Genomic DNA, 16,136 nt, shown 5'->3' with positions numbered 1-16,136 from the left:
GCATATACGCTCAGGTTCAAAGACTCCATGTATTACATTGATAATGCCTTGAGGTGGGGCGTCGATTGGCATTCCGTTGGAGTTATTGTGATCTTGGGGGGCTGGTTGCGTCCCTCCTTCAATATATTTGTCCAAGTGGCCTGCTGCCACCAACTCTTCCAAGTGTTGTCTCAATGGCGTGCAATTCTCAGTGCGGTGTCCTTTTTCTTTGTGGAAGGTGCACCGTGATCTTTCGTCATAATCCTTCTGGGCTTCTCCTAGCTTGGCTGGCCACTTGACGAAAGGCTCATCTCTTATTTCGCTAAGAATCCGATATATCGGTTTCTTGAACACCGTGGTTATGGCAGTACGGATTCTCAACCATCTTTTATCAGGGTCTTCTCCGTTATCTCGTCTGCCACGTCCGTTTTTGTTCTGACGATCTACTGTATTGACCTTTGCTGAGGTCGTCTTTTCTGGCACTGCTGTTGCGCTAGATTTTGCTTTGGCTCGTGCGCCATCCTCTTCTACCCTGATGTGCTGATGTACTCTTTCCATCAGGGCTTCCATAGTGAGGGGTGGCGTCATGGTGATCGAGTCCCTCAGTCTGTTCCCAACTGGAAGGCCTCTTTTATATTGTGCAATGGCGAGATTGGTGGGGCAGTCCCCTATTTGATTGAATGTCTCCCAGTAGCGACTATTGTAAGATCTGAGGGTCTCTTTTTCACCCATGTCGATGGAGAGAAGCTGGTCGATCTCCACCGGGGTTTTAGTGTTCGTTCGGAACCTTGTTACGAATGCTTCTGCCAATTGTGCCCAAGAGGCTATGCTGCCCTCAGGAAGTTTCTCGAACCAAGTCAAGCCGAGGTCGCCAAGGCTTGATGGGAAGAGTATGCACATCAAGGCTTCGTTTCGCCTGTATACAGCCATAACTTGGCGAAAGTGGCTCAAGTGTGAGTACGGGTCCGTCTTCCCTTCATATGTGGTGAATTTCGGCTGAAGGAAGCCTGATGGTAGGGGCGCGTTTTCGATTGCTGGAACAAACGGTGAAGTCTGCAGTCTTGCTAATGCCTTGTCCGTTGGTTCATAGGCAGGGCGCGGTATTGGCATTCCAACCTCGACGCTTCCATGCGTCCGAGGAGCCAACCGCTGCAAGGCTGAAACTCTATGTAGATCCCTTGCCCTGGCATCCTCCTTGCATCGTGCTTTCTCTTCGAGCACGGTTCGTAAGTCGGATGATCTGGGTAATTCCGTCTGTTTAGATCTGGTTTGGTGCGAATGTGAGGGCCAATATGTGCTTTCTTCAGTGTATGACCTTTCAGATCTCGTCCTCTCAGACCTGGAGTGACGAGTCCTGGAAGACCAGGACTGAGTGTCGCCTGTCCTGAGGCTTCTGTTTTCTCCTTGTGAGGGTGTAGTATTCCTACTACGATTTTCTGAGTGGCGAGGGGGCGTCTTGTTTTTGCGCCCCTCTCCTGTCGCCACTTCTTTTTTCTTCATTTGGCGCTTCAAGGCTTCCATGTCCGCCGCCATCTTCTTTATCAATTCATCTTGCTCTTTCACGCGATCTTCCAGAGCTTGAAGGTCAATCCTCCGTCTTTGTCTGTCGGGACTTTGAGAATGGGATTGACGGGGGCTGTGAGTCCGTCTCCCCCTAGCATCCCTCCTGGAGGTATGTCTTTGGGGCTCCAAGCCCGCCATGGGAGGGACAGAAGGTAATCCTTCACGTCTTGCGCCCCCTTCTGGAGTTAGTCCGTCGACGGCGGACTGCGGCAAGTCTTCAATGTGTGCCATTGAATGTAAAGGGGAGAAGCTTTAATCAAGAGGTTTTGTTCTGTCTGTTCTTTCCCACAGACGGCGCCAATTGTACGGGGAAGAAATAATTCTCCTCGTATAATCCTGTTGACTAAGTCCTCGCTCCTCCGTACGACGTCGCTTTATCACCTGAAAACACAAACGTGAGCTAGCCAGCGGGTGTGTGCCGGAAACCGCTCCGATGCCTAAGTCAGAAAACTTGACAAATAGACAAAGCTCAATGTATTCAAGAAGCAAAATTGTAAGTTGTGTGCTGTTACCCCCTTCCAAGGTAATGCTTGTGAGCTTTTATAGGTTTCGAGTGGCCCAATCCTAGTAGGACTTTTATTTCTCCATGCAGAGTCCTCCTAGGATTCATACTCCTAAAGGATAATGCTTATCCTTTTACACCCCCCCCCACTGCTTAAACCAAGTGGGATGGTTTTCATCATGGCCGAACTTCCATACAACCGAGATAAACCTGGATATGCCGAGCCACAGATTAAGCTGGACTATCATTGGTTCGGTTCTCCCTTCACTCTTCCTTACCTCGGTTCTCTCCTGTTCAACCCATAGTACGTTCAGACCGAACCCACGATTCTGGACCGGTATAACTCCAAACTGTTTTCGGACCGAAGTACTTTACAACTCCTAAGCCGAAGTAACTTCTTCTTCTTTCGACCGGAGTAACTTTGTCCCTATTGGGCCGAAGTAATATTACAGCCTTTTTTACACAGTCCTTCGTACTTTGGGCCACAAAATCCATCTCATAGCTCGGCCCAATTTTCACCAAAAATTACCCTCTCAATGCCTTAATGGTTACAGGTTCTAAGGCTTTGCCGGGTTACAACAAAGTGGTTCTCAAACGCATACATAGATAGCCTTTGGCTTACAAAACAAACAAATAGACAACTGAGCCCTACGCTCTAAAAAGATCCTCCATGCCTGCACTTCGGCAGAGGCACACCACAATCACTTGTGTTAGGACCCTTTGTCTTGCCAATTCCATGCACAAACATAGTATATCGAGCTGTAAAGTTTATTGGAATTTTGATTTGCTTGCTCGATCGAAGGAAGTCTGGCTCGAACGAAGAATCCTTGGTCCCAGTAGTTTCACTGTCTGCAAAATAATGGGAAGGATTATTGTACGTTCGAGCAAACCTTTTGGTGCCTTGAGCGAAGACATTTAAGGAATACATGCTTACTAGTCTCGTCGCTTGAGTGATAGATCCTGCGCTTGAGCGACCTTCGTGGCTCAGTTTGCTATAAAGCTACGTTTAAGTCAGAATTTAGGGCACGGCTTCAGATCTTCTTTGAGGCAATTAGGGTTTTCATCTAGAGCATCTTAGCTAGTTTCTTTGATGTTTGTTTGAGTTTAACTCATGGTTTGATAAGTATACATCAAAGGATTGTTTGATAGTTCTACATAAGAGTGTTCTTGTTTGGTGGATTATGGAGATTCAAGCGTGGAGTGTTCGAAGGAATTCGAAGTTGCTTGTGGTCGTTGAGTCGACATGGATGTTGTGGATTCGACATCAACCTGATCAATTCCGAGACGAAGGCATTGGCGAAAGAGACACGGATTGTTGAAGACAATTTTACAGAGTTTAGGTAAATTGTTTAGTAAATTTGTGTTCTTTGTTTCTTCATAGTGGATTGCATAGTGGCATTTCGCCTGTAGTTTTTTTTATCACAATTGGAGGTGCTCCAACTGTGATTTTTTCACGTAAAAATCGTTTGTGTCGATTTATTATTTGTGGAACAACAATCTAAATCACTTTTGCACGTGCTAGATGATTTAGATTGTTAGTTTTTGTTGTTTGGGAATCATGACAATTAAATCTATTACAAATCACGAATCACATAGTTTTTCAATTGATATCAGCGTGGGTCACTTTTTGTTTTTAATAAAACTATAGGAGTGTGATTTTGTGTGATTCGTATCATGGATCCAATTCGCAAAGGTAACTTGACCCATAGACCTCCTTTACTTGATGGGACAAACCATTCTTATTGGAAAGCTCACATGAGGGCATTTTTAAAATCCATTGATGAGAAAGTTTGGCACTGTGTCATCTATAGGTGGAGTGAACCTAGTATCACCATCGATGGTGTTGATATCCTTAAACCACTTGATAAATGAGACACATTTGATTATCAAAACTCAAGTTGGAATAGTAAAGCACTCAATTCTCTCTTCTGCTCCATCACACCAGAAGAGTTTCATTGTATTTGTACGTGTGAAGTAGCAAAAAAGGCTTGGGACATTCTTGAAATAATTCATGAGGGTACTACTGCTGTTAAAAGATCAAAACTTCAACGTCTCACCTCGTCCTTTGAAACTCTTTTTATGGAAGATGATGAGGCGTTTGATGATTTTTATGCCAAACTTAGTGACATCGTGAATTCTTGTTTCATACTCAGTGAAAAAATTCCTGAATCTAAAGTTATTGAAAATTTTTGAGGTCCTTACCCGATAGGTTCCAATCAAAAGTGACAGCTATAGAGGAGGCTCAGGATGTTGAGAATCTCAAGCTTGATCAGTTGGTTGAAAACTTGCAGACTTATAAAGCCCACCAGATTTCTAAGAAAAAACAAAAACATAGTGTGGCTTTTACTAGTGCTCATGAGACTGCTAAGAACCCCGAGGTTGAAATTGATCTAGAGTCCAAAATGACAACTATGTTTACCAAACAGTTCAAAAAAAATTTAAAGAAAAAGAAGCCTAATTTCAAGGACTCTAATTCAAAAGATAAGGGTAATGAAAAAATCAAAACTTTTCCACTAAGAGGTGCTTTGATAGCCGAAAAGAAGAATGTACGAGGACAAGGTGTCAAGTGCTATGAATGCCAAGGGTTTGGGCACGTCGCACTTGAATGTCCATCAAAAAAGAACCGAAAGAAAGTCAACACTATGACTTGGGATGATGAAAGCGGGTCAGCGTAAGAAATTGAAGAAACCGAATCAGGTGCAGACAGAGATAGTACTTGTATGGCATTTTACTCTTGCATCACTCAATCAACTACAAAGCTGGTTGAGTTGGCTCATAGGCCTAGTGTGCATCGTGCTCCTACTTTTGATAGGAGTAATTACTTGTATTGGAAGTGTAGAATAAGAGTCTATCTCAGAGCCTTTGATTATAAGGGTTGGCGTACAATTGAGGAGAATGTTGAAGCACCTTTTGTAATCGATCCAATCACTAACCAAAATGTTGACAAGTCAACTAAGGAATGGAGTGATGTTGAAATAGCTGACATGGAAAGCAATGAAAGAGTTTTGAACTCCATCCATGAAGCCATTTCTGAAGAAGAGCAACAATAGATTGCTCACTGCAAGAATGCCAAAGAAGCATGGGATGCTCTTATGCACTTTCATGAAATAGAAGAGTCATCTTCACAACCATCAAGCAATGTTCATGTCGTAGTTGATCGACTGGATGTGCCTAAGGCAAAAAAAAAAAAAAACCAAAAAGAAGATGATGAAACCTTGGAAGATAATGATAAAAGTGATGGTAATGAACTTCAACAAGCCTATGAAAGCTATACAGTGAATCTCTAAACCTACCTAAAATGAATGACAAACTCACTATCAAACTGAAAGCATCTGAGAGTGAGAATGTCAAGCTAAATGAAGAGATTTCAGCAGCAAGGAAGGATGCCATCAAGATTTTGAGTGACAAACAAGATCTCTGTGTAAAGCTCTTGACCTGTGAGACCGAAAGGAATGAACTTCTGAAAATCTATGCCATATATGAAGAGAAGATGAAATCTCTTGAGATGACACAAGTTGCACTGGAAGAGCTTGTTAGTCCAAAAGATGAAGAACTCAAAAATACTAGAGCCACGATTGATATGTGGAATAGAGGGTCAAAGACACTAGAAGACATCATCAGGTCTCAACAAATGAGTTGTGACAAAAGTGTGATAGGCTATGGTGATGCAACACCTCAAAAGGGAAGGGCCTCTACATTACATGATATCAAGACTCAAGCAAAGGGAAAGCTGAAGGTTCAACAGGATGATAAATCTCTCCATCAACCTAAAGAACGTAAGCTTAACAAAAGGGAGGTAAAACCTATTTTTGTTTGTTATCATTGTGATAGGTATGGCCACATTCGCCCTTATTGTTATGAGTTATTTGGTAAGTTGTCTTAAACAATTAGAATTTTTAATACTTCATGGGTTAAGAGACAACCTTATATGTCTAGGCAGAATACCAAGATTCATGGTGGTGTTCACAACGCTAAGACTTTTAGAAAGATTGCCAGTCCTACTTCTGTTAAGACCAAAAAGATTTGGGTGAGAAAGAGTGACCTAACTTGTTTTGTTGTTCACATTGCTTTAAAAGCACATGACTCACACATGTGGTATCTTGATAGTGAGTGCCCTCGTCACATGGCATGTAACAAATCCTACTTCATATCTCTTGAGAAATATGAAAGAGGAATTGTTACCTTTGGCAAAGGCGACACTTGTAGAGTCATTGGTAAGGACTCTATTAGTGTAGCCAATCTACCCAAGCTTGAAAATGTCATACTGGTTGATGGCCTTAAAGCTAATCTTTTGAGCATTAGTCAAATGTGTGATTCTTATCATGAAGTATTTTTTACAAAAAATAAATATGAAATTTTAGATTAAAAGGGAAATATTGTCATGCATAGGGTTTGCACATTCGATAATTGCTATGGGATTGTTACCACAAATGATCTCACTTGTCATTCATCCATCATAGGTAATCTTGACTTGTGGCATCAAAGATTAGGTCATATGAATTTCAAAGACCTAACTAAGATTGCCAACAAAGAGATTGTGAGAGGAGTACTCAAAATGGGTAAGAATGTGAACCATGTGTGTGGGCCATGTCAATTAGGAAAGCAAACTCATGCCCCTCACAAAAAGGTGAATAGCTTAACAACCAAGCGTCCTCTTGAACTTGTTCATATGGATCTTATGGGGCCTACTCGTACTGAAAGCATTGGAGGTAAAAGATATATGTTTTTAACTGTTGATGATTATACTCGTTTTTCTTGGGTTATTTTTTTAAGAGAAAAATCTGATACGTTTGATGCTTTCAAGTCATTAGTCCTTAAAATCCAGGATGAACAAGGTGTTTCTATTGGACGTATCATAAGAATCCGAACTAATCATGGTTGTGAATTTAAAAATATCTCGTTCTCGGATTTTTGTGATATGCATGGAATTAAGCATGAATTTTCTGCACCTGTTATTCCACAGCAAAATGGAGTTGTTGAGAGGAAAAACAGGGTAGTTCAAAAGATGGCTAGGGTCATGCTCCTTAGCAAGAAAGTTCCTCTTAAGTTTTGGGCTGAAGCCTTAAATACCGTTGTTTATGTTGTGAATCGTGTGTATTTAAGGCCCGGCACTTTACAAACTCCATATGAATTGTGGAAAGGATTGAAACCTAATGTAAAATACTTCACAACTTTCGGAAGTAAATGTTATATTTTCAAAGATAAAGAGCCTTTGGGCAAATTTGACTCCTGAAGTGATGGAGGTATTTTTCTAGGATATTCAACTACTAGTAGAGCTTTTCGTGTCTGTAACTTGCGTACTTTATCTTTAATGGCATCAATCAATGTGGTTGTAGATGGCGCAGGTTCTCTTACTGCATCTATACATAAGGAAGAAGATGGTAATCCTCAAATTCTAGTTATTGAACCACAAAGTCAAGGAGAAGCACCAAGCCAAGCTCAAGAAGGTAAACTAGCACCAACCCCTATGGAAAGTCCTAGTTCTAAGAGTGCACAAAGAGACGCCACCACCAATGCTCAAATCACTACTAGTCCTGGTTTAAAGCCATCAACAAGGGCAAAACTGAATCATTCAGTTCAACAGGTGATTGGAAATGTCTTAGATCGAATGAAAACCCGAAAACAAATTCAGGATGAGGTATCTCATATGTGTTATGTTTCATTAATTGAACCTAAAAATATAAAAGAGGCCTTACTATATGATAGTTGGGTCAATACAACGCATAAAGAATTAGGTCAATTTGAACATAACAAAGTTTGGACTCTTGTTGCCCGACCTAGAGACATGAATGTGATAGGTACCAAGTGGATATTTAAAAATAAATCTGATGAGAATGGTACCGTGGTTAGAAATAAAGCTAGGTTGGTTGCTCAAGGCTACACACAAGTAGAGGGTGTTGACTATGATGAGACGTTTGCCCCGGTTACACGTCTTGAATCTATTTGTATTTTACTTGATGCTGCATGCTTTCTAGGATTCAAACTGTTTCAAATGGATGTGAAAAGTGCCTTTCTGAATGGGTACTTAAAAGAAGAGGCTTATGTTGAGTAACCAAAAGGGTTTGAGGTGCTGAAATTTGCAAACCATGTCTACAAGCTAGACAAGGCGTGGTATGGGTTGACACAAGCTCCTTGGGCCTGGTACGATAGACTTACTACTTTCTATATCGACAATGATTTTCAAAGGGGTAGTGTGGACTAGACCTTATTTGTGAAACATACTAAGTCTCGTATACTTGTTGCTTAAATTTATGTTGGTGATATTGTGTTTGGATCCACTTTTGATTCTCTTGTGAAATATTTCTCGCATTGCATAACACATGAGTTTAAAATGAGCATGATGGGGGAATTGTTTTTTTTCTTCTTGGGTCCTCAAATTAAACAGTCACCTTCGGTAATGTTTGTTTCTCAAACCAAGTATGGCAAACATCTTGTGTCCAAGTTCGGTCTCGAGTCGGCCAAACATGCACGAACACCCATGAGCACTAGTCTTCACCTCTCCAAAGACTCCTCTGCCACTGATGTTGATCCTACACTTTATAGAAGCATGATATGGAGTCTTCTGTACCTCACAGCCAGTCGGCCTAACATTGCATTTAGTGTAGTGTGCGTGCCTATTACCAAGCCTGACCTAAAGAGTCTCATCTTCTTGCGGTCAAACGCATCATTAAGTATGTTAGTGGGACTTTGGGGTATGGGATTTGCTTCTCGACTAACAATACAGCCGAAATCACTAGTTTTTCTGATGCCAACTGGGCAAGGTGTGTTGATGATCAAAAGAGCACATTCGGAGGATGTTTTTACCTTGGGGATAACCTGGTTGCCTGGCATAGCAAAAAGCAAAATGCCAGCTCTCTTTCTATTGCCGAGGTTAAGTACATTGTTGTAGGGAGTTGTGCACAAATGTTGTAAATGAAGCAAATGCTTCATGATTATGGTATAGATCAGGACACTCTCACCCTTTTCTGTGATAACACAAGTGACATTAACATCTCTAAAAATTTAGTCCAACACTCTCGCACTAAACATGTTGACATTCGTCATCATTTTATTCGGGAGTTAGTTAAGGAGGGCCTTGTAGTTCTTGAACACATACCCATTGAGCACCAAAAAATTGATATTTTTACAAAACCCCTTGATCTTCTTAGGTTTGAATTCCTTAGAAAGACCTTGGGTGTAGTACTCATTAACTAGAGTATGCCTTGTTACTTGAGTGGGTGAGAGTGATTAGCTTTCTGTGTACTTGGATGCTATAATCTCATTGTCATTGATTTTTGTCATCTTTGCACTTCGACTTAAATGAACACCTCTCATGTTGCTTGCAAGATATATTTCAGTTATCTTTGTTCATAGCTCATTTTGAATGCTTATACTCATTGAATTCATGATTTCATTCTATACACTTTCTTGAGATAAACTGTTGCAGGGGTTTCCGCATAAGTGATCAATTTTCTCTATGGACTTCTAACATTGTCTCTTATATATTTCTAGAGGAATTGACCTATACTGGCATATCATGGGTGATGTTGAGTCTCTTAACCAGTCACCATTTTTTTTTTCACTTCAACGGTTTCTCCCTCACTTCTTTGAAGTTCGGGCATTACAAAAAGGCTACCTCCGAGGCACTAACCAGGACATCCTCATTGTTTCCATACTTCTCTGATTTAGTCTCCATACTCTTGAGCGTGCAAGCCACCAGTGAGTGCCCACAAGAAAGAAAAGTCAAAAAAAAAAAAAAATCATTAATTGAGAGGGGGAGCCTCTGCTTTTACTCAACAAATACCTCTTGATTCCTAGTGGTTTGACTTTCCTCCGTGATGTTTCAATTCTTTTGCCTGAGGTCCAGCCAGCTGATCACTACCAGGAGTAACTTTAGTTTTGTGACCTCTCAAGGATTACACACACACACACACATACACATTCATTATGAGAGCTCTCATGTTTGCCTTTGGGTTGTGTATTCATATGTTGCTTATGCAAGTTGATTCATGTTTACTAGTTTTGGCTCATGATATCGTGCTTCGTACTGTCTACATTGCAAGATTGCGAACTTCATGGTATGTGGATTATTTTATCTTAGTCCCACATTATGGCTAGTCTACTAATCTTTACTTGTTTTAGGCCTTACTTGTCAGTTTGAGTGTTCTTACATAGCTCAGCAGGATGGTTTTCAGGGTGCAATTTTTTTTTTCTTCTACTCGAGCGATGCTTGAGCGGCAAATCCTTCAGTCCAGTACTTTTGCAGGTGGTGCAGATTCTGAAAGTGTGTTTTTTTAGCTCGAGCACCCCCAAGGCTTAAGTGTCTTCTCTCGAGCGAGCTGTTCTAGTATAAATTGTGCCCTCCGTCCTTTTAGTCCCATTTTCTCCCTATTTTCTTCAATTTCCCTCTCTCTCTTAGGACGATTTCCTCTTCATTGCTGCGCGTCCCTTGGATTTCACTGGATTTAGGTGTTTCTCTCTTCAATCAAGCCTTCCCTCTCCGGTTTATGGTAAGTTTTTCTCTCTTCATCTTTGTGTTGCTTCGGTTGTGTGTTTCTACTCTAGGGTTTCTTTTGTTTATTTTGTCTTCATTTTTTTTTTCTTCTTTTTTTTCTTGATTTGTGTTTGATTTTTGTTAGAGCATGCGGTCAATTAGTTGCTAGTGTTGTTTATTCTTTTATCACTGTTCACACTCTCAAGTTTATGCTGATTTTCATTTGGGAGTTGATTTTATTAAACTTGGCTTAGCACTACGCATACACTCTACCTAATCATGCAGTGATTGAATCATCTGATATGATGCTGGAGTTAGGTTTTGTGTATTTTGGCTACCCTAACCTTGTTGAACTAATGGTTTGTGTCTTGATCTTATGTTTGTTTTTGGGGTCTTCCCTACATCTGTCAGTCATGGCAATGTCTTCCAAACACTGCAAAACCGCCGTTCCCGTCCAACTTACAATACCGACAAATTCCTCTCCAAAGACAAATCCAACCTCTATAGGGATTTTTACGAGTCTTGGACAGTTCATTTAGAACGGAATGTCCAAACCAGTGCTTTCGAGTCTATCTCCATTCAGTCTGTCTTTGATGCTTTGGGCGGTGACCAAGTCCTTTATTTTTCCGGTCCCCAAAATCTTAGTTAGATTCGGGAATTTTATTATAACATATATTCCATCAGCAAGATAGCCCATTCCTTTCACACATGGGTTCGCAATAAAGCACTATTCACTGATACGAATGTCATTAGAAAGTTTCTTGACCTTCTTGAAGTTCGGAACTGCCATTATCCATTTCTTGCTACCCGTAATATCGCTGATTTTCTGTCACGACCCAAACCCGCCCCTATAGGTTTAGCATCATAACCGGCCAGTAATCCTTGGATTATAGAAGGCCTCTGAACGGATTAACAAAATTAAGGGGCTAGCGGAAGCTAATACATAAATATAATTGTTCAATGAGCTATGCTGACTTATATGAAACGGAATATTTAAAAACTTTATATACATAATCAAAAGTCATTTATACATTATACCCACACATATTAAAGTATCTTAAGTACAGCCAACAGAACAACCGAGTCATATATATACTAAAACAGCAGAACTTAAACACTTGAGACACTCCAGGAACCTCCACGTGGGGCACAATGGTTGGCTGACAACAGAACACAGATCCAGACAAAAGCCTTCAGGCTCGATCTCCAGAATGCCCACAGTGAATAACATCAATGTAAAGAGGTTAGTGAACGAAATTCGAATATATCATAAGCGTAAAATAGATCATAGCATAATCATTATCATATCAGAACATAATAATGGTACATCCCTTAGAACACATCACATAACGTCTTCCGACTAGAGTAATCGGTTCCGGATACCGATTAAACACATATCACCACAATGAAGTGGCTAACGAGATCCCGTAATTACTTATATGTCATGGACCCGCATTTTCATGCCGTACCCCATGACTTGGGACTATCTATGGATGCCATAATAGATTTCAAACATGGAATATTCGTTCACGAAAACAGATATTATTTCAGAAATCACAGCTTATCATATTTCATTTAGAACATAATTCATATGAACGTATCTTTACGATAACGTTACTCACATTGGTTCCAGTAAGCGGTCAATCAATCCTCGAGTCTTGACCTACAATCACAAAATACATAACACAAGCATGTCTTATCATTACACATTCAGGTGGCCATTACGGCTTAGCTTTCATTACAATAGCTCATATTCTTTCTTATCACATTGCTTAAAACACACTCTTATAAACTCTTAACTTAGTACATTCTTTCTCTTAGTGTGTTTTTAATCCATAACCTCATTACCATGGCTTAATTAAGGCTTAGGAATGCCTAAGATGCAATGAGGATGACAAAATGGTTTGGAAAACACTTAGTCAAATTTTTTGAAAATGAGGTCTACGCTCGAATGTAGATTTCCTCGCTCGAGCGGACATGCAAAATGTGAATGGTCGCTTGAGCGCACATTCCTTCGCTCGAGCGATCTGTAAAAGACATAAAAATTCTGGGAGCTTGCAATTCACGCTCGAGCGGACTTTTGGTCGCTCGAGCGTGAACTCCCACGCTCGAGCGTAGATGCAAATTCTGGAATTTTCAAATTGCACCTTCAAGCTCAAAACTCGAATTCTAACCTTCAAAACAAATCTCTTGGGGCCCAAAACTTGAGATAACATAGTAAACTTGTAAAACATGAAGAATTACGGATTATTTCATAAAATCATGGCCCAAGAGTTTGTTAAAAGCTCACAATTTCAACTTAAAACATAATGAATGTTCATGAACAAAACATGCATGGGTTTTCTTGATCTTGAGCTTCCCAAAACATGATCAAACACCACAAAACAACTTGAAACTTGATGATTTCCCCAAATGAAGATGAATTTCAAACATGCAAGAGAGGATTCATGGAAATCATGCTCAATTTGTAAGAAAATGTACATGCATGCATGAATTGCCACTCAAATCTTCCTTATAAGCTCAAAACACACCCTTAAACACATAATCTTCATGTTGATAACTTAGATTCATAATTTAGGGGTTGAATTCATACCTATAGTTTTGAATTAATCTAGCTCTAGCTTAGTTTTGATGAATCTATGTCAAGGTCTTTAATTCTCCTTCAATTCCTTCATCTCTCTCTCTAGAATTGCACACACACTCTCTCTAAAAGAAAACCTCAGATTTTTGCACTAAGGGGAGCAAAGAATTGAGCTCAAAAATGAGTTAAGGCTCATATATATTTTTATGATGCTAAAACACATTAATTAGAATATTAGGCTAACCAAACATGACTTAATTAATCGTTCTGAATCAATTTTTAATAAAACTTGCCATATGGTTCTAAAAATTCCAAAAAACATATCGGTGTAGTCAATTTCGGTTTTGGATGCCGATAAAGCTTTCAATTTACATATTAAAGTGGAATTCCAAACAGATATTTCTATAAGTAACAGATAGAAGGCCAAATATCATGCAATTTATATATTAATCCCATAATTCATTTGATCCACTCAATTAGTATCTTTAATCATTGATTAGTAACTAATTACGGGTCGGGGTTATTACATTTTGACATGGTCGCCACTAAATTGTGTGGCACTTCCCGATCTTGGATCATTAGGGCGCTTATTAGGAAAAATGAGCTTCATCCTCTATTCCGCCTTCTAAATGTCATTGTGTGTGCCAACATTCATGTTACCATTCATTCCTCAAGCATTACGCAAGATCAGGGTTATGTTCTGTATCGCATTGACCACTGCCTCACCATCAACCTTTCTCAAATGATTGTGGCCAAAATGATCGGCATGTTTGAGGGTCGCAAATCCTTGGGTCTACCTTATAATTGTTCGATAAACCGTTTCCTTTCTTCTCTAGGTATCCCCACATTTGATAATGACGAGTTTGCGTCTCCCATTAAACCTATCACCAAACAGACTGTTTCCCAGAGTCAAGCCCATGTCAAGGGGGGTCGTCTGGGCCTGGGGTTTCTGATGCAGGTGATGATCCACTCGCTAAGGAGGTTGAGCTTGATACGACAGATGTAGGTACGGCAGAGATGCGTCCTCGATCATTTCGAGCTAGCTTTATCAGGTCGAACAGTCCATCACACACTGCCTTGATTAGATAGATGCTCGGCTCGACGTATTTAACGGATGCCTTAATCAGCAGGCCACTATGCTTGCTCAGATCTTTTCTCTTTTGCAGATGCAACCGCAACCACCACCGTCCTCACAGTAATTTTTGATCTTCTCTCATTTTTCTGTGTTTTAGACAGTTATTTTGTGTTTTTGCCAGTTATTTTGTGTTTTTGGACAGTTTGTCTTATTTTATTTCTATTTTGCATATCCTTCTAGCTTATATATTTTTGTTTCCTCTTCCCTTTGTCTCTCCGGGTCAAAAAGTGGGAGTATATGTGGGATATTGGATATTGGGTCCATAGTATATCGAGATATTAGATATTGGGTCCATGGTATATCGGGATATTATAGATTGAGTATTTGCTATACTTGTGGGATATTGGATATTGGATATGCCTTAGACTAATTAAGTTTGGACTTTAACTTTTGTATCTAATTATCTTGATCTGTTATTTTCATGATTGATCAATCTATTCCCAGGGCTTTGGATCATGTATTTTTGCAGGGTGTTTCTTTGCAGATGGTTGCATAAACAGGATTGTTTTAGTTCTGTAGTGTTTTGTGCTTGGTTAGTTGTTGTGTCTAGTGCGTGTGTTAGCTTGGAAAACTTGTTAGAATGTTTTGTCTGGGAATTGACAAAGGGGGAGATTGTTAGGACCCTTAGTCTTTCCAATTCCGCGCACAAACATAGTATATCGAGTTGTAAAGTTTTCTGGAATTTTGACTTGCTTGCTAGAGCGAAGAATCTTTGGTCCCAGTAGTTTCACTATCTACAAAAATGCTTGGAAGGATTATTGTGCGCTCAGGCGAACCTTTTGGTGGCTCGAGCGAAGACATTTAAGGAACACAAGCTTATTAGTCTTGTTGCTCGAGCGACCTTCATAGTCCTGTTTGTTATAAAGCTGAGTTTACGTTAGAATTTAGGGCACGACTTCCAGATCTTCTTTGAGGCAATTAGGGTTTTCATCCGAAGCATCTTTACTAGTTTCTTTGATGTTTGTTTGAGTTTAACTCATGGTGTGATAAGTATACATTAAAGGATTGTTTGATAATTCTACATAAGAGTGCTCTTGTTCGTGGATTCTGGAGATTCATGTGTGGAGTGTTCGAAGGAGTTCGAAGTTGCTCGTGGTCATTGATTCGACATGGATGTTGTGGATTCGACATTAACCTGATCAATTATGAGACAAAGGCGTTGGCGAAAGAGACACGGATCGTTGAAGACAATTTTACAGAGTTTAGGTAAATTGTTTGGTAAATTTGTGTTCTTTCTTTCTTCATAGTGGATTGCTTAGTGGCGTTTCGCCTGTGTTTTTTTTTTTTTTTTTTTATCACAATTGAAGCTACTCCAACTGTGATTTTTTTTCACGTAAAAATCATTTGTGTCGATTTATTTTTTGTGAAACAACAATCTAAATCATTTTCGTACGTGCTAGATGATTTAGATTGTCAGTTTTGGTTGTTTTGGAATTGCGGCAATGAAATCTATTACAAATCACGAATCACATAATGGTTTCCATAAGACTTAGTAGAGATAGTCTAAATAAAGTGCATGAAACTTAACAATATCATGAGGTGTCATGTATATGATATGCCATGCCAAAAATGTAGATTTTTCTCATTTAAAAATCACATGCCATGCACTGCTTTTCAATGATCAAAATTAATTCAATATTCATTCATCAAAACTTGGGTAGTAAATACAACCTTCGAAATCCTTAGGCAAGACACAAGTAGGTCCCTCAAGGCTCTACCAAACCCACTTTATCGGAATCTAATCGGAAGGCACATGGTACCTGCCTCGTACATGTTTAGGTCTTTCACCATAGTCACTCAGTGCAACTTAATTCTCAAACTACACCCCTACTGGATTTCACCAAGTATTTACCCCATTCTCATTAGATTCTCAAATATTTCAATAAACCATTTCAAAATTAAT

General features: G+C 39.8%; 2 protein-coding genes across 2 annotated transcripts in view; one reads left to right on the top strand and one right to left on the bottom strand.

Moving 5' to 3' along the window:
* SDHAF2 (succinate dehydrogenase assembly factor) overlaps positions 1–16,136 on the bottom strand; it is a 90,477-nt gene that overhangs the window by 29,312 nt on the left and 45,029 nt on the right. The window lies entirely within an intron of this gene.
* LOC145812986 (uncharacterized) lies at positions 3,719–4,237 on the top strand. The gene is made up of 2 exons (XM_082908241.1): positions 3,719–3,884; positions 4,023–4,237. Exons 1-2 carry the CDS (start codon positions 3,719–3,721, stop codon positions 4,235–4,237), a joined length of 381 nt encoding a protein of 126 aa, XP_082764367.1.

This window comes from Camellia sinensis, chromosome 15 (assembly GCF_055761805.1).
Source record: "Camellia sinensis isolate YWXY chromosome 15, ASM5576180v1, whole genome shotgun sequence".
NCBI lineage: Eukaryota > Viridiplantae > Streptophyta > Magnoliopsida > Ericales > Theaceae > Camellia > Camellia sinensis.
Note: the sequence above shows the minus strand (reverse complement) of the source record. Positions and strands in the feature narration are given on the sequence as shown.

Bases quoted from the DNA above. Each gene is read 5' to 3' on its own strand.
- LOC145812986 (XM_082908241.1), top strand. From the start codon at position 3,719: ATGGATCCAATTCGCAAAGGTAACTTGACCCATAGACCTCCTTTACTT. The intron at 3,885-4,022 runs GTGTTGATATCC...CGTGTGAAGTAG, and splicing joins ACCTAGTATCACCATCGATG to CAAAAAAGGCTTGGGACATT.